General features: G+C 31.9%; 1 protein-coding gene and 1 long non-coding RNA gene across 3 annotated transcripts; both read right to left on the reverse strand.

The window, feature by feature from the left end:
• Positions 1-2,005: 2,005 nt before the first annotated feature.
• LOC132719164 (solute carrier family 13 member 2-like) lies at positions 2,006-24,150 on the reverse strand. 2 transcript variants are annotated; one of them, XM_060702907.1, is made up of 14 exons: positions 23,986-24,150; positions 23,170-23,285; positions 22,677-22,816; positions 19,784-19,837; positions 10,032-10,119; positions 9,403-9,579; positions 8,671-8,799; positions 7,771-7,851; positions 6,766-6,870; positions 5,706-5,791; positions 4,985-5,100; positions 3,478-3,639; positions 2,946-3,083; positions 2,006-2,458 (listed from the first exon to the last, which is right to left on the reverse strand). In XM_060702907.1, exons 1-14 carry the CDS (start codon positions 24,103-24,105, stop codon positions 2,291-2,293), a joined length of 1,680 nt encoding a protein of 559 aa, XP_060558890.1. In that variant the 5' UTR covers positions 24,106-24,150; the 3' UTR covers positions 2,006-2,290. The 2 variants fall into 2 exon arrangements, with proteins under 2 accessions (XP_060558890.1, XP_060558891.1); XM_060702908.1 differs by lacking the exon at positions 19,784-19,837 and having other exon boundaries at positions 2,007-2,458.
• On the reverse strand, positions 13,818-18,736 carry LOC132719165 (uncharacterized). Its single transcript, XR_009624180.1, has 3 exons — positions 18,660-18,736; positions 16,719-16,830; positions 13,818-14,618 (listed from the first exon to the last, which is right to left on the reverse strand). It is a non-coding gene; the product is annotated as an uncharacterized LOC132719165 (long non-coding RNA).
• Positions 24,151-25,285: the final 1,135 nt, after the last annotated feature.

Here is a 25,285-nt window from a genome sequence, read left to right on the forward strand (position 1 = left end):
GTACCATATGCATTTATATTTTGTTAGTTTTGATAAAATTTTTAGCTTAACCTTTTCAAAGCAAAAAAAAGAGCTTTGCTACAGTCATGTTGTCATTGACTTTGCCGTTGCTTATGCTGTTGTCGTTCAAAATCTTTAATTTGGGTCAGATTTCCTCCATACTTGATGATCTGTACAAGATTTTCAAGTTGACTAGACTAAACTTGTCCTTCCCTCATAAATGACCTTGACATTCAAGGTCAATTTTTAAAATTTTGTTTGATTTTTTGATACTTAGGAAAATGCAACTAACCTTGACCTTCATGTAGAAATGACCTTTAAGGTCAAGTTATAGAATTTGCTGTTTTTTTTCCCTTTAAGTGGCTATAACTTTGTTATAAATAAATTGATTGTCTCAACAACCTTTAGAAACAATCCTTTACAAAAAACTGAACTTGACCTTAAAGGTCAAATTACTGTAATATCACATTTTTTTTGCTATGGATTGACTTCATAATTGAACACAATGATTGGAAGGACAAGACCTTCAAGATGATTTGATGTAACTTAACCTTGACCTTTATTTTGCCTTGACATTTAAGGTCAAATAATTGAATTTATTTAGGGATTTCATTTGAACTTGGATGAAACAACACTTGTGACTAAACCAACATAATAGAAAAATAACTCAAATATGACACTGACCTTAAAATGACCTTGACCATCAAAGTCAAATAATTACTTCTGCTAAAATTGTTACAATTTTGATATTTGTTGACGAATTTGATTCAGACAAAACAACACTTGAGCCAAACATTATGTTGAATAATTCAAATTTGGGCTGGACATTTTTAAAAAGTGACCTTGACCATTAAGGTCAAGTTATATGAAGTTACTTATGTTTTTTTTTTAAAAAAACTCTTTACTACAATGTTTTTGCCTTTGGAAATAAGAAAAAGTCAAGCATGGCCTTGGCTCTGCGGTGGTACTTGCTATTTTATATTATGAGATCAAAGTACTATAAATACTGAAGTTTTTATTATCAAAAAGATATGTCCTATTAAAATATGTTCTTTTCTGCAATATTCCTTTCTATCCTTACAGTTAATGATTTCTTTTGTACCATATATAGCAATATTGTTAGAAATTTTGTTGTACCGTAGTGTAGATGTTTTTTTTAAATATATCTAAACTTATTTGTTAGAAAGGTCTCAGTCATAGTATGTCAATATGAAGATATGATAGTGAATAAAAAAAGATGCTTTAAATTACTATTATTACTTTGTTTGTCATTAACATTCAAGCTAAATGTTCAAACTGAGATAGAACTACTGAACAAAATAATGTACATGTACTATGTATAAATTCAATTGGGAACCAAGGAAGTTGCCCATTCTAGGCATACATTTGTATAAAATTGAAAAATATCGCAATTTCAATGCAACTGTTAATATGTGTTAGTGGTAAATGCAAGTTACTGCCCCATTTAGGTAGCCTGGGTTCCAGTCTGTCAATTTATTTATGTTCTTCTGTTCTCCAAATTGACACTATCAAAAACACAAACGAAAACGAAATAGCATGTATGTTGTGAATAAGAAAAATGTTTCAACGCCTGAATCTCAGGCTAGTCCCAAGGCCATCACTGGCTCAAACAGAATTCAACATAAAGCATAAAACAAGGTGTAATTGAGAATCACAGATTGTCGGTGGTAAATAGCATAGCATAGTAAAAGCACAGGAGCTGTTTCACATTCAGCTGATATATTGCGACATGACTGAAGTGCCATTATTCCCATCAAATGGTATATAGTGAATGAACAGGTGAACATCAAAATAAGTTTATATTTGCCACAATTCCTTTCAATTCTATAATTAACTTTGTATGAATGATAATAAACATAACGCTTACTACGAGCAAAGGCAACCATGTGATATCCCGGCAGATTAAAAACAAATAAAACAATATTTTGTAATTTTAATCTTTATCTGTATCCCCTTACAATTTTTATGTTTTTGAAATATACAGGCAAGGATGTATCTCTGTATACAACATTTTTTGTTGCATGTAAGGTGCTATTGAAAATGTGAATTCTTTATAGCGACTTTCCTGTTTTACTGGTGGAGGAAGACCTTAAGTACATGTAGATGTCCATACATGCAAAATTCAGGAGATATGAAATAATTAATCTGAAATAATGTGAGTTTTTCATTTATCCAATGCTAGCTCATATAGTTAATATTCATCATTTCTTAAATAAATGGACAAAATATCCAACAACATATTTTAATTTCCAAATCATGTTATTTTATGTCATGTTGCCATGGTAACAGAGTTGTTAAAACTCATGACAGTTGTAAGTTCAAGGTCACTGAATTCCACAGGTAAAGTTCTCAGGCTGAAATATTCCGCTCCCCATGTGTTAACACCCAGAGTTAGTATCAGAACAGATAAAATGTTCATTATACAACCAGCACGGATCTGAAACATACATCAATATAAATTCTAATAAGATAAAAATGAAGAAATACAACACGTCAACACCAGTGCAGGTTCAGTAATTAAATAATCTGCCAGTTTCAGTTGTAACGAACTTTCATCAGGAAGAATATAAATTTTAGTATAACTGCTTTTCCACCTTTAGAAAACATTATAATAAAAGACTCTCACATCTTTATTCTTTGCAATTCAAGAATGTTACATGTATTTCACAAAACAAAAATCTCATTAATAACATTTATTTGTCCTTTTCATTTGACCTTGAGTCAGTAAATTAACAAAACAGTGGAGTAAGGGAGTATTTGTGTCCTTGTAACACATTCCTAATTTTAACTAAATTTTACCATTTCTTATTCATAATTTTCTAGCCAGAGATATGGAAAATAATGGATGCAACGCCTTACTGGAAAAATTTTTAATTTTTAAATCATAAATATATAGTTGTATAAAAATAAAGTAAAAATTGTACCATTTCTGACATAGAAAAGTATCCAAGAACATAAACCATGGCATTGGGTGGTGTTGCTACTGGTAACATGAAAGCATACAAGGTTGCCACTGCCGTAGGTATCATCAAGTATAAAGGGTTTACACCTATGCCAAGAGCCTTGAAAAAACGAAACAGATTTCATTAAACATATTTTATCTGAAATACATTTTTAAATGTATGTTTCCTATGTATGTAACTGCTGATTTATCAATTCTATAAATAAATGTATAGTCATGTTCTCACAAAATCAGACTGAAGTGTCAGTGTTCAATTATTGACTTGTATACTATTGTTTTTAAATGAACAGGTCTCCATGTGGACAGAAATATCAGAAGGGCAAACATGTGTAATTTTTGCAATGTGTAAATTACTTTCTGAATTCATTTGACAATGTTTTACTTTGAAATGCATTTTCAATATTTTCCTGAAAATTAGCATGAATCTGGAGACACTGCTTTGTGTGTCAGTAGTGTGCCACTTTAACTTTTTAAAATGTGTTGAATAAAATTACCAGCTGAGCAATGATTGGTAAGACGAGAGTGCAGGTGGCCGTGTTCGTGACAACCTCAGTGATAAATGATGTCAGCAAAGCTACCAACAGACTGGTTACCCACACTGGTAAATCCTGGAATACAGTCAGGGCCTCTCGTATAGATTCTGATAAACCAGATTCCTGAAATACAGAAACTTCTTTATGTCATTGTATAGAACTGCTTACTACAGTGAAACCTGTTTAAAGATCTGCCTCAAAGTAAAGACCATCATGTAAATAAAGACCACTCTTTGATAAACCAGATTCCTGAAATACAAAACTTTTTTATGTCACTGTATAGAACTTCCTACTACAGTCATACCTGTGAAAAAATCCATCTCTAAATACAGACCATCCTGTGAATAAAGACCACTTTTTGATAAACCTTCATTAGACTGAAAATACAATACAGTAAACTCCAAATAAAGACCACTTGTCTATCAAGGCCATGTTTGGTCACTCATTTAGATGGCCTTTATTCACAGGTTTGATTGTAATTACAGTAATAGGTAAGAAAATATGTCAGAGACCGGGTATATAAATTTAAAAGTAATGTTTAAAATTAATTATTTTCAGTTTTCATGAAATAAAAATTGTGCAGGAATTGTGACTTGATTATGAAGACGTTTGACAGGTTATATGATGAGTTATATGACCATGTATATATGACTGCTTGTTATATGACCTTCATCTACTAGATTGGTAATATAAGCAAACACCAATCATCTATACATGACAATATTACTTGTCAAAAATCTTAATATCTAATTTTATAATAATGCATGTTTGTAACATCGCTTTTCATTGGTTAATCATGATGTTTATATAGATTTATATACACAGCTGCTGTTAATTTATGAAGAAATCTCACTTTTTTCTCTTAAAAAAAGAATTTATTGCTTGCTGTATTGTTAATTCATTATAAATATTTCTGGCAGTATAAAAACAATTGTTTGAAATATAACCCATGCTTAACGCTTTGGGTTATATTTCCAAACAACCATTTATTTATGGCCATATAAGTTAAACCTGTCAAAAATCTTTATAACTAATAATCATTATGATGATGAAAATTATTTTTGAAGCACCTGCAATTTTTCATAATTATGTTTTTCTTCTTACTTTCTTACTTATGATGTAGTTTTGAACAGCCCTGTTTTTGCTAATTAAGACATTTTCTACAGTAAATTATCTTCAAAATGCTTATGTAATATACTTATGTGACCTATGACCAAAGTTCATGTTGTTAGAGATGGTAGTAGCACTTGCCAGATAATGTATAATGGTTCATCCAAAATTGCCTGCATATTTATATGAACAATGTATATATTCAATAATCAATATATATTTACAAATAACTTTCAAATAACAAATATTTAAAAAAAAAAAGTATATAGAAGTAATAGTGTTCTATTAACATTATGTTAACATTTTGGTCTAAATAACTGAACAGAAAATTGCTAACTGTTCCACTAGGCTTAATTACCTTACAGCCCTGAGCCAGAGCAAATCCACCTCCGAAAAGAAGAAACAAGCCCCAGGGGACTTTATCATGTACTACTCTCCAGGTAAGAAGTGGTTTTACTGACAATGGTCGATTTTCTGTAACACAAAAAAAAATAAAAACAAAGAACATGGAAACAAAGAAAAATTTACAAATGCAGATTGGTCCAAATGAATTCATAATATCCCTGACAAGCAAGCAAAAAGAATAATTTGACAAAATTAAAATCCTTTGTGCCTTTTCTCATTATTTGAGCTATATATTCCTTTAGTGCTTTAAAATAATTTTTTGTCCAATAGGATTGCAGTATTTCATATAATTTGTATCATATTCATTTGGTAAATCGGGAAACCATTAATCAGACTAGGACTAGTTAATCCACTAAAAAATCATTTCAAATACTAAACTGGTTAGTGTTCATTAGTAAGCATTTACCAAATTAAAGCCATTCTTGACCAGTTAATTTTGTAAATGCTTACGAATAAACACTAACACATACTAAATTAATTATTCATACTAGTAAATTTAGTAATAAGTTTGATTTCATGTAGAATTTACAGTGTCACTGTGATATTACCACCAACCCCGAAAAGTAAGGTCTTAAGTAAAGTAAAGTCCAAGTAAAGTAAAGTTTAAGTAAAGTGAGTAATATTAATAATAATACCCCAGTCACTTAACCAAACCAAACAAACACATCACTTACTTGATTTGAAAAAAGCAGGTAGATTTGCAGGAATTAGAAACAAAAGTGCTGACACAAGAGTTGGTGCTGCAGAATCTGTCACATATCTGCAAGACAGAAATATTAGTCATTCAATATACCTCCAACACACTCAATATACCTCCAACACACTCAATATACCTCAAACACTATAATACTGGGAGAGTATTCATAAAAATTCCATGGCAGATGCAAATGGTTGGTTAGTCTAGCCACTTAAGTTGTTGGGTTTATTATTGTCCTGCATACCCTGTCCCACTGTTTTTTAGATTTATCAAATGCACAACAATGTATTTTAGAACACATATAAACAAATTCTTCAAAAACTCTAGCTTTAATCAACTATTCTGCGTCATGCAGATATTTTTGTAATGTTGTAAAACTTAAAGAAGTTGAATGAAGCGCTGAATATGAAAATAACAACAAGATCAACAAAAAAATTATAATTATGTCAAAAGTCAAGCCGAGACTGTATTGTATTCTTATTTGTATGGCTTAAGAGTTTAAACCAAAGCATCAATGGTGAGAAAGGCAAGGGATTGAGTAAGATGGTATTCAGACTTGATACATAAAGCCAGTCATTTTTTTTTGGCATGAAAATTTATGTACTTAATCTTTTACGACATCAATCTTTGGTGCAGCTGTTCAGATTTTCCAGGTAGCAATGAGTACTTTTTACATGGTTAAGTAGTATCTGTTGTACTAAAAGAAACCTGCCATGGCCTACAAGAAGTATCTGCTGTACTAAAAGAAACCTGCCAGGGCCTACAAGTAGTATCCCTGGGCCACAATAACTCTAACAGCAACAGTTAACATTTGGGGATAATAATTGACCTTTTATACATGTGCAGTCCGACCACATATAAATATAACATATAATATAATACATGATACAAATATAACTCAACTGGACAGTGAAAAAAAAGAGCATATGTCACGTTAACCTTTGAATGAAGTGTATCAATTCAAAGCTGGGCAAATTCATGTAACAAAATCAGCAAGTTAAGTATTAAACAGACTTGTTTAAGAAGATGACACATACTTCTTTTTAAAGAGATTTCCCCAGCCGCCAGCACCACCTAGGTCACGTGACACCCACAAGGTGACTAATATAACAAACAACACTATCACCATCACCTCTGGAAACCTAGAATACCAAAAAATAAAATAATAATAATGATAATAAGATATAACTATAATGCAGTTTTATGCTATCAAATATTTGCAAGAGATCACATATAACTACATGTATACTGAAGTTTTAAGCTATCAAATATTTGCAAGAGATCACATATAACTACATGTATACTGAAGTCTTAAGCTATCAAATATTTGCAAGAGATCACATATAACTACATGTATACTGAAGTTTTAAGCTATCAAATATTTGCAAGAGATCACATATAACTACATGTATACTGAAGTTTTAAGCTATCAAATATTTGCAAGAGATCACATATAACTACATGTATACTGAAGTTTTAAGCTATCAAATATTTGCATGTACTCTGTAGTTTTAAGCTATCAAATATTTGCAAGAGATCACATATAACTACATGTATACTGAAGTCTTAAGCTATCAAATATTTGCATGTACTCTGTAGTTTTATGCTTTCAAATATTTGCAAGAGATCACATATAACTACATGTATACTGAAGTTTTAAGCTATCAAATATTTGCAAGAGATCACATATAACTACATGTATACTGAAGTCTTCAGCTATCAAATATTTGCATGTACTCTGTAGTTTTAAGCTATCAAATATTTGCAAGAGATCACATATAACTACATGTATACTGAAGTTTTAAGCTATCAAATATTTGCAAGAGATCACATATAACTACATGTATACTGAAGTTTTAAGCTATCAAATATTTGCAAAATATATGCAAGATTTATTCATGTTAGTAGAGTCCTTTTAATTAAATTCTGATGATGGTTACATGTACATCATTACCTTTTTAAAGGCCTTTCAAAAAAGAAACATAAGATTTATAATACAATTTGAAGTTATTGGTAAAATCATTGAAATATTTTTGACTTACGTGACAGGGCCGAGAGCCTTGTATTCTTTTTTGACAAAATCTCTGATTCCCTCAGAATTACCTTTCTTCTTCTTAAAGCAACTGTAATGATTATATATAAGTATATATTTCTTATGATGGAACATAGGTGGAGTCAATTCCCGTCTTTAGACAGGTATGTTATATAGACAAGTTCACAATGGCAAAAAATTAACTGTTTTTTTTTTTTCCATAAAAAATTCCCATGAGCATTTAAATTCCTAATACAATGTAATACGGCCATTTTATTTCCTTATATCACATCTGATTTTATGACTAAAAAAAATCCCAATTTGGCAGACCCTGACCCTTTGCTGACTTTATTGTGCAGGATAAATAATCAAAACTTAAATAAAACTGAATTACACGGAACAGGCATCAATCAAAACTTGAATTATCAAACCCTTTGTTAAAACAGTCTCATCCTGTGGGGCAGCCAGACCCCCAATGCAAGTTGACACCAAAAGAACGCCACTGCATTAATAGTCACAACTAAATACATACCCAGCTATTTTAAAAACAAAACCACTTCATTGACTTCATTGACTTGGAACTTCAGAAACAAATAGAAGAGTAAAACTTTGCTCATTCCCCCACCTCTACAGTGAGTGCCCCCGGGTGGAGGGACTGGGTTGCTATTGAATAGTGCAAAATGATTTAAACTGTGACAATTATGAATATATTACTGCTCATCCAAATTAGTATCTTATAATATCATCACCTTAGTGCAGTAACAGGTTAACTCCTATTTAATTACATAAGGAGTTAACACATTACTGCACTAAGGTGACAATATTATAGTCATGAAAACGTGATCAGATTACAAATACAATGTATATTATCAATTTGGTTATTATACTTTATCCATACAAATTCACATACCTACAACCTCTGAAGTATAATGTAAGCCATAAAAATAGTGCAAAAAAGATAAGTAGAGATACTGGAAAGCCAAGAACCAACCAGGTACCAAATGATATAGGTGATGTCAAACCTCGCTCATGGAAAATTCTGTAAGTAAAATAAAATTATAAATTACAGAATTTGTACAAAAATACAGTGCATTCAATTTATTATGGAATTTTTCTTATTTTATGTGCTCTGTAAAAAAAGTCGATACACATATATGCCCAACTTTCGTATGGTTTTTACATATTTCCAATTTTAATTATAACTTATTTCGATAAAATAAAGCCTATTTTTAATTAGAAAGTACATTGTGTATTTTGAATGAAACAGGAATTAAATTCAATTTCCAGAAAGGTGTAATAAAATAAGCTAATATCTATAAATGTATATCAAATAAAATACATTAATTAAAAATATGATACCCCCCCCTCCTTAACGAACAAAAAAACGCCAAAAAACACCAATCCCCAAACCCCCCAAAAAACAAACAAACCAAACCAAATAACTTCAAATATTGGCTAATACATTCAGGTTCATCAGGAATCTTAAAACCTACCAGTACCGTCCATGAACAGGCTCAATCAAACCAAGCCTGCAACATTTTCAATTTTGCCATGTTGGGCTTTCTTTAGGGATTCTGTATTTATCTATTTTATTAATTGAAATAGCCTTGCTAAGGTATGAAAGTATTTTTTAAACACTCACTCATCAGCCAAACCTTTCAGTATAATGTTAGAAGCACATCCAGTGATTGTTGTAGTTCCACCAATATTGGCAGCATATGCTATACTAATGGTCATGGCCTTGGCAAGTTGTATATGCTCTTTTGATGGTGCACTTTTTGTTTGCAATGAAGTCATATGACCTTCTTCTTGTCTCATGCTGAAAAAGAAATTTTATACCTTGAAAACCCTAAATTTATGTAATGAATTTGCCAAGGTTTGAATTTAGGACAGCCCTGAGTTTAAGGGGTTTATCTATCAGAATACAAAACTTGAGATATCGACAATACCAAGCGCGGTCAGACTGCACACTGACTTATAGTGGCAAGGTGACTCTACTCAGGTGCTTGTTTGTGTCTGAAATAACCCACAGAAGGGCACAAAGGTCTTCCTTCACCAGTAAAGCTGGACAGTCGCCATGTGACCTAAACTGTGTAATTGCGATGTAAAGGAATAATGCGGTGATTGCAGATGATGCTGATTTTGGTCTGTACTGGTTACACTGGTAGAATCAGTTGCCCCTAGCAGGCAAATAATGACAAATATCTAAAATCATGGAACAGGTACATGAAAAGATACTTTTTTAACTATTACATGTAATAACTTAAATACCTATCCACAGCAATTTCTGTATCCAAATCTGTCTCACAAGGGTCTAACTGCTTCAGGTTGACATTTGTTAGCTCTTCTTCTTCACAACCTATGAAATATATAATCAAAGTGCTGAAGGCACTGCAGTTGGGACGTATGAAGGATCAAATAACTATTTTTTCTATTTCGGGGCAGATAATTCAATGAGTGAAGGGTGTTGCCGGTTGATAAATATAAAGTGCACAATTCAGTAAATGAACAGTAGATGATACAATTATTCTATGACACACATGTTAAATATAATATTTAGGTTACATGTATGTGTAGGTCCATCATAAACCGTTATTGGCCTTTTTTGACAAGAGCAACAAGTGAAATTAGAGCTACCAGAGGAAACTGCAAGCTTGACTATTTTAACACATGACATTATAAAGCGAGACAAAGCTATGAAAAAATAATCAATTGTGATATATATCAAATTTTCTGTATCAGTATCAAGTAAACACTCAAATGGTCAATATTTTTTGCATCACATTATATGAATGTGACCATGTCATTAGAACTTATAATGGCCTTTGTTTACTGCAATTCTCATGCTAATCTCTTTCACTGTATAACGTTTATAAAGTTTCAATCAAATTCCTTCAATATTTTAATCCTCTCTCTGAACAGTATCATGAAATATATACGGAGATAATTCAAAAACTAAGTAATGTAGAATTTTGGTTATTTGACACAAGACTTCTGCTCACTAGTCTCTACAACTGTATTTAGTTTGAGTGTGATATCATTGAAAAGATTTACTCCAGACAACCATTATTTTAAAAGTTGTTGAACATGTATTTTAAGAGATGATAATTGTAAAATTAAGCTAGAAACTAGAACTCCGCAAGTCGGATGTGTCGCCTTGTGAACAATCTAGTTTAGGAGAAATGGCCAGGACAAAAATGAAATATGAAAAATAACAAAGGGCAATAACTAAAAAAATAATAAGTGCAGAGCAACAGTTTCTGAACACTGCACTTCTTATCAATAAGATCTATCATTCTATGATGGTTCAAGTCCATAGCTTTCATACTTGAGGAGAAATGACCAGGACAAAAATAAAGAAAGAAAATCAACAAAGGGCAATAACTCAAAAAATAAGAAATGCAGAGTACCAGTTCTTGTGCACTGCACTTCTTCTTAATGAGATCTATCATCCTATGAGGTTTCAAGTCCATAGCTTTTATACTTAAGGAGAAATGGCCCGGACAAAATTAAAGTATGAAAATAAACAAAGGGCAATAACTCAAAAAATAAGAAATGCAGTAAGAAGTACTGGTTCTTGTGCACTGCACTTCTTCTTAATGAGACCTATCATCCTATGAAGTTTCAAGTCCATGGCTTTTATTCATTAGAAGAAATGGCCTGGACAAAAATAAAGTATGAAAATTAACAAAGGGCAATAACTCAAAAATTAGGAAGTACAGAGTACTGGTTCTTGTGCACTGCACTTCTTCTTAATGAGATCTATCATCCTATGAAGTATCAAGTCCATAGCTTTTTTAGTTGAAGAGAAATGGCCCGGACAAAATTAAAGTATGAAAATTAACAAAGGGCAATAACTCAAAAAATAAGAACTGCAGAGTACCGGTCCTTGTGCACTGCACTTCGGGTTATTAAAAGAAGCATGCATACCAAGTTTGAAGTCAATCAGACTTATAGTGACTGAGTTATGCTCCGGGACACCGACAACGACACCGACAAAAGTAACCCCTATATGTCACCTTTTCAAGGCGACACAAAAATTAGGGTTATTTGAAAAAACACTTTCTTTCACTTGATTATTTTCGCTGTGTAAAAGTTTAATCAAATTTCATCAACTCTTTTTCCAGTATTTCTCTGGACAAGCATAATTAAGTACATGTATAATAAAGGTAGATAATTAAATAAGAGGGCCATGATGGCTCTGAGGTTGCTCACCTGTATATACCCCCCCCCACCCTGCAGGGCCAGTTTTAACCCAAGGGCTTTTATTTGAACAAACTTGGAAGACATCCATAAGAAGATGATTCATGCTAAACATCAAAGCTCTAGCTTATTGGGTTTTTTTAAAGAAGATTTTTTAAGTTTTTACTAACACATACTGTTAAAAACAATGACAACCCTGGAGCAGGGCCAGTTTTGACCCCAGGGCTTTTATTTGAACAAACTTTGTAGACACTCACTAGAAGATGTTTCAACTTATAATATAAACTCTAGCTATTTGGGTTCTTTAAAAAAGATTTTTGAAGTTCTTACTATATGCATATAGGGAAAATCAATGATCCCCTTGGGCAGGGCCAATTTTGACCCCGGGGCTTTTATTTGAACAAACTTGGTAGACACTCATTAGAAGATGTTCATGCTAAATATCTTAGCTCTAGCTCTTTGGGTTCTTTAAAAGAAGATTTTTTAAGTTTTTACTATTTGCATTTAAAGAAAATTAATGACCCCCTAGGGCAGGACCAATTTTGACCCCAGGGCTTTTATTTTAACAATCTTTGTAAACACTCACTAGAAGATATTTCATGCTAAAATATCTTAGCTCTAGCTCTTTTAGTTCCTTAAAAGAAGATTTTTTTAAGTTTTTACTATATGCATTTAAAGAAAATTAATGACCCCCTGGGGCAGGACCAATTTTGACCCCGGGCCTTTTATTTGAACAAACTTGGTAAACACTCATTAGATGATGTTTCATGCTTAATATCTTAGCTCTAGCTCTTTGGGTTCTTTAAAAGAAGATTTTATAAAGTTTTTACTATATGCACATAGGTAAAATCAATGACCCCTGGGGTGGGGCCAATTTTGACCCCAGGGCTTTTATTTAAACAAACTTGGTAGACACTCACTAAAGGATGTTTCAAGCCAAATATCTAAGCTCTAGCTCTTAGGTTTTTTTTAAAGATGATATTTAAAGTTTTTTTCTTTCGGTTCCCATGGCAACCGGAGTTCAGCATGGAATTAAATTCTTTGCACAATTTTTAAAGGTGACAGCCAAAGGAACATTCTTGTGAAGTTTGGATGAAATTAGCTTAGTGGTTTATGAGGAGATGTCATTTAAAGTAAAAGTTTACGGCCGGACGAAAAGGGATCACAAAAGCTCGACCTGTCACTTTGTGACAGGTGAGCTAAAAACTAAGGAATGGAGTTATGGTTCTTTGACACATTGGAAAATTCGAGTCGTTCAAGTTGATGTAGATTCAGTGATAGTTTGGAATAAGCATTTTTAACTTAAGGGATATAATTAAAACATGAAGCAAGGTAGAGTTATGTTTCTTGAACATTGCACTTCCTCTTAAAAGTCTCTATCACTTTGTGAAGTTTACATAAAATCCCTTCAATACATATCTAGTTATATTCATATTTCGGACAAGAGTGTGAAGGACAAATGTCTTCCTAAGTTCAGACTATGTTTTTTTTCCTTTATCAACTAAAATCTCAAAAACACCATTAAAAACATATTTTCCTCACATGAGCAACCTTTTTCCCCAAAAGTACAAGTCTGTATGGAATGAACACAGATATTTATCCATAATATTACTTGAGTCCATACCGACAGATGGTTAAGACCGCAACTATATTCTCTCCCTTTCAGGAGCATAAATTATAATAACATGCTAAATCTCTGTATAGTTCTATATCAGATACCAGTATGATGAACCTTACTTTTGTACCATTTAAGTTATAGCAAAATTCAGCTTTCATTGACATACAGAAATGGGTCAGCCTTTAGTCCCCTCTTAATGAAAATATAAGGGGACTTATAACAACAATTTATTCTCATAGTTTCAATTCTCAGGTTTATTACTTATCATTACACCAGGCAAGCTAAGATACATGATAAAACCACAGGCACTATATACCACATTTACCCATATACGCTCATAATACTATATATAAAGAATAAAGGTCCCTAACGAGAGAAAAATATCATGCAAAACAAACAAGAACTGTTCGGTAAAAATACACCAGATCACTATTTTATTTTTGTGGTTGTCTCTAGGAATAATGTATCCTATCATAAACACTTTCTTCATCGAAATCCTACAAAATGCTCCAAAATACGAGCAAGTTTCCAAATTTCACTGAAATGTCATTGCATGTCGTTTTCGACGTCCAAGCGATGCGTGTAAACAAAGGTGAATTCTGGTCAATTTCTACAAAATCAACGAATAACTGTTAAGATTTCGACATACTTTCTTTAAGGCAACTTGTATACAGTCAAACTGCGATGTCTTTACTTCACAACTGTCCGACGATAACACTAACAAGCTAAAAAATTAAAAATAATTGACAGCTCCGTTCCAGAAAGTAACCATTTCCTACATTACCGCACTGAATATAAGGTAAAGTAATGATTGGTTAAGCGGGAAATCCGAGTTTTAACATTTTCCTTTAACACAATGTTCATGACTGGCCTTTACTATTGACAGGGGATTCAATTCAGACTAGCCCTCTAAAATACTCCAACTAGTCCAAAGTGTTAATGGTGCCTATACAGTTATGATCACTACATCTGGAAACTGGAGATTCCCACCGAGTGTGATGCTTATCTTCATTCGCTTGACAGTGACACATGTCCACCTTAAAAAAAAGCAATAAAAATTATATGAAGTGCAATAATTTGCAAAAAAATGCTTATCTTATTTGTCTCTTCTTACATTTATAATGCAGAGCACTAGATTTGTGTGTCTGTCATACAAAATGACTTTCAATAATACTATTTAAATATATTTGAAATACAATTTCTTTAATAAATACTCATAGTAATACTAAATTCCTTTTTTGTGATATTTTTTCTGACACATATGTGCAGACAGTACATTGTGTACACCGGTCTTACTGACCTGTGTGAAACCACTCTAAGCATGATGGAACGCACTACTTTTACATGGCGGCTTTAACACCGAAGTGATAGAACAAAACGGAAATCAGGCCACTTGAAAATTTAAACTTTTTCCATACTCTGTTGGTGTAATAGCCTTTACATCATTTTTACTCAAAACATGCGCAAAACACTCCTTCTGACAATCCTTTATTGGTATTCGTTCAACACTCGTATTTCGTCAATTGTTAGTTTAAATTAAAACCGAAAGTGAAAGTAGTTTTGAATATTTTAATACATAGTAACACAGTGGAACTATCAAATTTGCACTTGCAATATTAACCTCTGAAAAACAATGAGCAATGAACAATATATTGTGTTTTATTAATAAAATTGTCATCCCTACGCAGACTTCTTTATGTCAGAGTTATTTTTACCCTCATTTGGGGTGAGTAATGCGTTGTGAGAGACTGGTGTGTATACAATTCAGACAGTATACAATTAATTTGTTTCGACGGCATACAATTTAAAGGTATAATTACTTATTGGCTACAAATAAAGTAAATAATGGTAAGTTTAATAACCAATCTGAATGTTTCAAAGATTATCCCTTCAAACTTTAAAAACAGTCTGTCAATTAAATAGATCTTAGCAATAAAGGCACACTAAGAAGAAAACTAGAAATGTGTCCATAGGACACGGGGATGCCCCCACAAGCCACTGTTCTGTCAATCTTATGACTCTAGGTCAAATATTTTTTGGACTACATGTGCCACAAGTTGAAAACTAAAAATCAAAGAGCTGTCGGTAGGACAGCAACGCTCGACTATTCTTAGTGCTTGTTAGTACAAAAAAATGCTTGATAGAGTTACCTCCTCCTGTTTACAGGTTGGGGTCATGATGGTGAACAAGTGTGCAAAGTTTCAAAGCCATATGTCAATGGACTTTGAAAATATTTGAACTATTACAAAAACTTTAACGTAAATTCTAAGTCGAAAAAGGGGCATAATTCTGTCAAAATGCTTGATAGAGTTACGTCCTCCTGTCTACAGGTTGGGGTCATGATGGTGAACAAGTGTGCAAAGTTTCAAAGCCATATGTCAATGGACTTTGAAAATATTTGAACTATTACAAAAACTTTAACATAAGTGGTTACGCCGACGCCGACGCTCGGGTGACTGCAATAGCTCTACTTATCCTTATCGAATAGTCGAGCTAAAAAGGGCCATAATTCTCTAAAATTTGGTCGCAGCAAAAATTCCTTCCTTTACTACCATCTACACATTAAGGTTGTTCATCCCTGGAAGTTTAAGCAAAATCTGCCATCTGGTTTAAGAGGAGTTGCGTTCACAAAATTTCTACAGAGTATATAATGAAAAAATCAAAAAAGGGCCATAATTCTGTTAAATTTGGTTGCAGCAAAAATTTCTTTCTTTACTACCATCTACACATTAAGGTTGTTCATCCCTGGAAGTTTAAGCAAAATCTGCCATTCGGTTTAAGAGGAGTTGCATTCACAAAATTTCTACATAGCAATTATCGTGAAAAAATCAACAAAGGGCCATAATTCTGTAAAATTTGGTCGCAGCAAAAATTCTTTCCTTTACTACCATCTACACCTGAAGGTTGTTCATCCCTGTAAGTTTAAGCAAAATCTGCCATCCGGTTTAAGAGGAGTTGCGTTCACAAAATTTCTACATAGTATATAAGTGAAACTAGAAATGTGTCCATAGGACACGGATGCCCCCACACGCCACTGTTCTGTCAATCTTATGACTCTAGGTCAAATATTGTTTTCATTAATTTTTTTTGGAAAACAGTTTGGTTTGTGAAATATACATTAAATATTATATAAGTACCTGTTGTTTGTAATAATCTTCTAGTCTTTGTTTAATCTTATACTGTACTTTTTTCTAGCTACATGTACCAGCCTTTCCAAGTGAATATTAAAGTAAATGATCTTTTATTTCCCTGAAAATATCAATTTAGAGATTTCATTTTCAAATTCATCTAATACTACTCTCTTAGTGTGTGTATATACAATGTATATATGTGTCTATACAATGTATATATATGTTTACACAATAATATGATTGTGTACAGCATGTAATGACATAATTAAAATTTGAAAAATTTATGATAATAAAATATTAATAATATTTCTTCATATTACTCCACAGTATTACCACTAAAATAGAAAATGTTCTATCATTTTATTATGATCTTTATTTTTTACATGTAGATTTGTGAAAAAATGTGAATATCAGTAGTGTCAAAAATTGTTAAATCATATAAAATGTCTAATTTAAACACTGATAAATTACTTCAACCATGTATTGAGAACAGGTATAGATCATTTCCAACAGTCTTGCTGTTGTGTTGACATTTTCGCGACATGGTTGTGTGTCTGCCTTGTAATCAAGAGGTCTGGGGTTCAAATCCCTTTAAGTGCCTGAAGATTTTTCAGGTTAACAATTATCAAGGTGGCAGTGATTTTTTTTTCAACTTTCAAAACAACCTGTGGCTTTATAAATGGGAAACTATAGCTTGATTAATGAGAAAAAGAGGAAAAATTTCAACCACTGAAAATGGAATTTACCCATACATTTAAAAAAAGTGTAATTCAATTTAAAGGGGTTCCATTGAGGTATTTTGTCATGATGGAACTGAAATATTTTTTCCAGATAAATGTACCATTTGATGAATGTTTAGAACACTAATCTTTGTACAAACCTTTAGATCATTTGCGCACTTTGTTTTTCCAGAATAATTATTCAAATTGTAAAAAGATGACCCAAAATGAAATGGCTAGACTTTAAATAGATGTAGATATCGTATAAGTACCTAATCTCACACCCAACCTATTCTCAAACCTTTCATTCATGTGCTGTTATTTTTTTACTACAATTGACTATGATGTCCTGAACTTGTGTGCATAAAAGCTTAGTTTCTGACAGACATGTCTGCTGATGTCAAATGAAAACAGTGCATAGGAACAAATATTTACATAACATATTTTATTACATAGCGTAATTTCATACAAATTGCTATTACCTTTGTAAGTCCCATAGATACACCATTAACTATTTGTGAAAATGAATATAATAGACAAAAATATCTTAAAGCAGGTAACTGCATCGTGTAGGGTACTTATTGTCATGTGATAGTCATATAACAATCACTTCGTTGGCTAAACTAAACAGTAGAATTTTAGAGATACTTGAAGGGGTTTGAGATTAGGTTCTTTATTTTAAGAGGCCATGTAAGTTTTAAAACAGAGGGTTGTGCTTTTCCAAGATGGAAATAGAGCTTTTTTAATAGTTGAATTTCAGCCAAATTTTACAGAAACATTACATAAAGATTAAAGTGTACATATGTAAAGAATTTTTATAAAAATATATTTTTATTTACATTAAAAGACCTCTTAAATGCTTAGAGGTTTGAGAACTGGTTAGTCCACGATATAATAATTTATAATGGTCAAAATAAAATTATTCTGAAATATTCAAGAATGTGCCCCATTTGGTAGAGACGTAACGGCCGTGACAAGACCAAAAAATTGTAGGCATATATTCCGCTTTTCCTGTAAAGGCAGACATCTGTGTAATATCAATTTGTAAAATCTGTCGATTTGCAGTCTAAGTATGATCGAAATGTCTTGGGTACGAAAGACTCGAGATCTCCAAATTACTTCGAAATTATTTACGAAAGTTTTAGTCCTCGGAAACAAATTGGCATCAATAAATAAACTTAATATTATTATTCATCAAATTCATAACATATTTTGCTTTATAACTTACCTTATGAGCTTAACAGGCTGATAATTATGCTCGTGAAGTAGGTCAAAAAATATACCGGAAGTTGTCGGATTCATTTATTCCTAATTATCGGCTAATTCAGAGACGAATAGATTATCTACATCTCTGGCTAATTCTATTTCAATATCCACTTTGCAATTATAAACTACAAAATTTATCCGATAAATAATGTCTTTTTCAAAAATTTCTGGAATATAATACAAAAAAATGTGATGATAAGGCGGATGAGTAAGTTAAATATTGCAAGCCGTCAAGCACTATGACCCAATTAATTTACTATCCCATTCATAGAATTATGTGACCTTTCAAATTGTATCCGCTACGTTTCTAATACCGTAATTCAAGCTCAATTGCACATTATTTTCAAAAAATAAATTTCTTGTCTCCTCTTCTGTTCGCAATAAATCGAAGTTTTCAGAAATTCAGAGCACTATTTTTCACTCGCGGCGGTTATGCGTCGGTCATGGTCGGGTGATCACTATGAATTCAGCTTACGTTGATATGTTAGAATACAATATAGCATATAGAGTGGCGATGAAACGTCACAGCAGTGGGCGTTACCCTGTATGGTTGGAAATTTCGGGTTTGTAAGTGCACTAGTTGGGACTACGTCCCAACTAAAAAGTTCACATGTACATAATTTATCAAAGGGGAGTAACTGTAAGACAGGTAAAAGTTATCAAAGGTTATTAACTCTTTAAAGTATATTTGTTAGAAAATGTGTCATTTTTTTTGCAAAAATTCCATAAAGGATTGAAATGAACTATTAATTAATTATTATCTAGCTGTACTTTGAAACTGAAGTCTCTAATTTTGAGTGAAATGTTCCAATTTTAAAAGCAGGGTACATCCATTACACAAGGAAAATCTATTACCAAAGTTCAGCAAGGTCAATTTCTGTTGTAATAACTAAAACATATTGCTAGTTATTGTTAGTCTCAGTCATATTATTATTGTTGTTATTATTATCATATTACATCATTATTTCAAAGTTAGCAATCAATAAATCAAAGGCTTGATTTAACTAAATCTCATTTCACAGAGCTGTACAACAAATTGTCCATAGAACAAGAAACAAAAAGGAAAAAAAAGAAGAAAAAAAACACCTTTGTTAGTGAAGCAAATTGTGCCGTAGTTAGTAGTGCATTTCACAACATTTACTGTAATATAACACAATAAAGTTAACACTAACTTAAACTCTTCTACAACTAAAATATGAACAAGTAAGAAAAGCAGCATGTATAATCAAAGGCTCTTGGTTTCAACTCAACTACATTTATATTGACGTGATGATATGGGAATAATTGGTAATAAGGCAAATCAATACAACAAAGTGTCCTTCCAAGTCAGCTCACTCAACTTTTCTCTGTGCTGGATTATAAGTAAGATAAAAGCAACATAGAAAAAGGGACTTAACTTTGAAAATTTAATTTAGGATTATCTGCCCTTTTGAAGTGAGGTCCTATTATGACAATAAACATGTATACCAAGTTTTAAGTGAATACCTTTCATAGTTTCTGAGAAAATGGGACCAGTTTTACCAAAAAAGGTTAACCTGTGTAGGCCGACAAGAGGGTCATGAAAACTGGAGCTAATAATGGCAACTGAGTTGAAACCAAGTGCCCTATAATTTTGTATTATGCATATTCTGCATGATTGGTGACATATTCTGATAAAACAAAAGCTTATCTAACCAAAATCCTCTTTACCTATGTAAGCCGCTCATGCAAAGCCAAGTAAATTCTAGTTGTTCAATAAACCAAGGTTTTTTTCCCAACCATAACACATTTTTGGCCATCAAAATTTATATATCTACAATATAAAACTATCTCTCAAAGAGATGTACCATAAATATCACTAACTCTCATAGAGCCTATATATACCATAAAGCCTTATCTCTCAAAGAGCCTGTATGTATTATATAGCATTATCCCTCATAGTGCCTATATGTAAAATAAAGCACTATCTCTCAAAGAGCCTTTATGTATCACATACCACTACTTTCAAAGAGCCTATATGTACCATATAGCACTATCTCTCATTGTGCCTATATGTAAAATTAAGCACTATCTCTCATAGTACCTATGTGTAAAATGAAGCACTATCCCTTATAGTGCCTACATGTGAAATAAAACACTATCTCTCATAGTGCCTACATGTGAAATGAAGCACTATCCCCCATAGTGCCTACATGTAAAATAAAGCACTATCCCTCATACTGCCTACATGAGAAATAAAACACTATCTCTCATAGTGCCTACATGTGAAATGAAGCACTATCCCCCATAGTGCCTACATGTAAAATAAAGCACTATCTCTCATAGTGCCTTTATGTAAAATAAAGCACTATTCCTCATAGTGCCTTTATGTAAAATAAAGCACTATCTCTCATAGTGTCTATGTGTCAAATAAAGCACTATTTCTCAAAGTGCCTATATGTCAAATAAAGCACTATCGCTCATAATGCCTACATGTAAAATAAAGCACTATCTCTCATTGTGCCTATATGTAAAATAAAGCACTAATGCTCATAGTGCCTATATGTGAAACAAAGCAACATCCCTCATAGTGCCTATATGTACCATAAAGCACTATCTCTCATAGTGCCTATATGTAAAATAAAGGACAATCTTTCATAAAGTCTATATAGTGCACACATGAATCATATACAAATGTCAAGACAACAACACCTGAACAATATGCAAGCATGACTGAAGAAAACTTGAAAATGTTATGAAATATAAACAACTGTACAATGATAAATTATCTCATTTTCATACATGATTGATTGGTATTATTACAGTGGACGAAGCTAATGTGTCCATCTTATGAAGCTATTGTTGACATTATATCTTGTTTGATGGACTACATCTTTGCATCTGTGAAATATCGGACTAGGATATATTATACTGCAAACCTCTGCTCAGCTTAAGTACATACTTGGATATTGAAATCTGGAACTTATCCAAATTAAAACCAGGACATGTCAATCGGAAAAATTCAGTCAAAAGTGCATACATATTTGTTTTTTCCAAATAACGTAAAATATGTTAACAAGTTATATTTTTATACCATTTGGCTGCAACAACTTTAAATTCTAAATCAAGCATGCTTATGAATATGAACTCATATAATTATGTACATGTGGACATGCATTAAAGGGACTCAACTGTGTTTTTATGACATGACAAGATGTAAATATTTTTCCGAAATTAATGTACCATTTGATGAAGATCTGAACCAATAACAATGTGTGCAAATTTTCAAATCATTCCTGCATTCTATTTTTCTAAAATAATCATTTTTATTGTACAAAATGACCCAAAAATGAAAAGCATTTCAAAGCTTTTCGGTCAAAGTGGGCTCAGAATTGCACAAACTATCAATTTTATTCAATTTAATTTCTTAGTATATATTTCTATATTACCCTATGCAGATTTTCCCATTTTTAGTGCTTCTATTGATTTATGTAAAATTTCAAATTTTATATTGTTTAGGCTTTTACCATAGTTGAGTCCCTTTAAAATGACAGGCCATGAATTAAACTGGTCATAAAAGTAAACATGTTTCTTTCTTTAGAGAATAATAATACAAACTATACTTAATTACAATAAAAGGTAACTTTTAATATGCCAATTACTAGAAACTATTCTAAGATTCTTTAGGTCAATCAAATATTAAGTAATTAACTTATCTATACATGCGTATCTCACATTGTTTTTACTGTAAATCACACAAATTAAGGTCTAATGGTGAGATTCTAGGTTTACTCAGTCTTTTGGATTATTTCAGATACAGACAGTGCAAATGAGCAGAATCACAAAATTTCTGTAAGTAAAACTTATAACAGAATTACTGAGTAAGTTTAAGACAGTTTCAAGTCATGCTACAGATTTTTTACAACATTCTCTATATTACCATATAAATAATAACATACATAAAATTTACATAAAACTATAAATATTCCATAAATGCACATGCTCTGTATCAGTATTTTACCATCCTCACTGGTTCCCGATTCCCCTTTTTGAAGTTCTTTAAGCAGGGCATCAGCTATAGGGCACATCATGGCTGTCGTTGCTATGTTACTCGTCCACATTGACAGAAACCAAGATGGCAGCATCATTCCAATCATTAATCTTAAAAATTCATACCAATATTATGCCAATTTCAAACCACATTTTTTACCAATTAACATTTCATAAACCAATTAATAATACTTTTATAAAACAATATTAATATTCAATAAAAATTAATATTCAATATTATACCAAATTTATATCATATTCTTTAACAATTAATATTTGATACTATATTTATACCAATTAATTATAATACTATATCAATTTCATAGTACATGTATATCTATACCAAATCCATTCATGAAGTCTAACTGACTCTGTAAGTAATCAATCTATTTTAGTATTTTGATTTGGTACATAAATTCAGCACAATTCAGGCTCATTAAATTTTTTTAAAATGCAATGTTTACCTGGTTGGCTCTGTGCCAATTATCAGGAGAAGTTTGAGCGCAATCCTCTTATGGATGTTCCAGTGTTCCACAGCAGCCGCCATGATTAAACCACCAACAAACAACATAGAGGAGTCCTGTAGAATAAAAGCATTTCACTATGATATCTATGGTGTCAATAGACAAATTCAAATTACTTTTTTTAGCTCAGTTAATCCTAATACAATGTACCACACTAAATATCTCTCAAACTGTCCTTATATCTGGACAAAAGCACAGGACTGGGGAAATATTTTTCCATAGATTTGTGAACCATATGATGTTCAGGTCTGAACCAATAACTTGTATACATCATCCATCACCCTAATATCAGACAAAATCCCTTTCTGAAAAAATCCCCTTCATGTATTTTTTAACTGGACATAATTTCCTGCATGGGTGGACATAATCCCATTCATGTGTGAAATTTTGAAGTGGACAAAATCCCCTCAATAAAATTGCTACCTAGGACAAAATCCCCCTTACTTTTGATGACTTCCATTTTGCGGAGGGGATTTTGTCCGAAGGGGATTATGTCCGTTCACCCCCTCACCCAGTTATTCCAGAATAATCACTTTTTAATGTGCAAAATGACACAGAAATGAAAAGTGTTGCAAGCCTTTCACTCAAATTGGGTAAAATGGAGTTTCTTTAAGTGTTTCACTTGATTTATGTTAAAATTTCAAATTTTATGTTTTTAGGCTTTTTGACCTCAGTCGAGCTCCTTAAAGTATTGGAACTGTATGAATGACATAAAATTAACAAGATACAAAAAATGAATGCATCATTGCTACTTACCGTTATATAAGTCATAGAGACAGCTTTTCCCGTCATAAGACCGGTCATTGGGAACAGCATAACAGGTAGTAAGGCTGTTACAGCAATCGGAAATACCTCTGTAGCCCAGTAGACGGCCATTAGTATCAGACAAAATCCAGCAGCAGACTGCTACAAATAACCAAATAAAACATACATGATCTGTTTAAAATTTTAGGTCATAGAATCTACATTGATTAGCTCTTTGGCAACAAATTATAAAAAGTTTACAAAAACAAAGATTTAGGCTCTAAAATCTAAGGTGGTTAAGATAACTTCTATATAGTAAACTATTAAAGCAGCATGCATCTACCGTATATGTAGTACTGTAACTATGGTATAAAAGCATCGTATGTATCGTTAATGCTCCTAATGTCACAAAGATATTTTATCAAACAAAGAGATTATATATTTTACTAATCTGTCCAGTAATCATGTTAGTGTACCTGTTGTTACAGGAAAACTTTTATCAATAGTTTTTCAACATATTATTTTGTATTTGTGTCTTATGGACAAATAAATCTTAATTCTCTATAAGACAGTAATATTACATTTATAATTCTATTTATCACCATGTCTTCATTTCTGTTTGTTGTTAAGGTGAAATGCTTGACTACAAATTCATATAAAAGGCCAGTGTGTTGTTACACAGTACCATTCTGTTGACAACATTAAATACTGGAAATTTATATTACTTTTCTTCTTCATTTTCAAGGTAAGCATTTCATATGTTTATTATTGTCAATTTTGTCTGTAACTTTGTACAATGATTTTTAATAATTCTTAAGCAATTCCTCAAAAAGTTATTTTTATCAATTAATTTGTTGACAACTTCTCACTGAGCAATTTTCATGTATTTTCATTATATTTTTATGTTTAATTTAAATGTTTATTTTATATTTTGTATCTTATCACTTCTTTCTAATATTTGTCAATTGTATTATTATGTTTCAATTCATAAAGTGTAATGTTCTTTTAGTTCCTTTCATTCTTTTATTCACATACATTTTGTTCTTACAATTATTCATTATTTTTCTCATGTTTGTATTTATCTTTTCATTAGACCATTCTGTTGACAACATTAAATACTGGAAATTTATATTACTTTTCTTCTTCATTTTCAAGCTAAAAATCTACACGGTTGGTGAATAATTCCCCATAGTAACTTGCCGAAAACCTCTCACTCATAAAAGAAAACTTCGCTCAAAATCCCGCAGACTCTTAAAAGACAACCTCGCTGAAAACCGTAGACTCTTAAGAAACCTTGCTGAAAACTGGTGGA

The sequence above is a fragment of the Ruditapes philippinarum genome, unplaced genomic scaffold (assembly GCF_026571515.1).
Source record: "Ruditapes philippinarum isolate M1 unplaced genomic scaffold, ASM2657151v2 ctg3909_1_1_1_1, whole genome shotgun sequence".
NCBI lineage: Eukaryota > Metazoa > Mollusca > Bivalvia > Venerida > Veneridae > Ruditapes > Ruditapes philippinarum.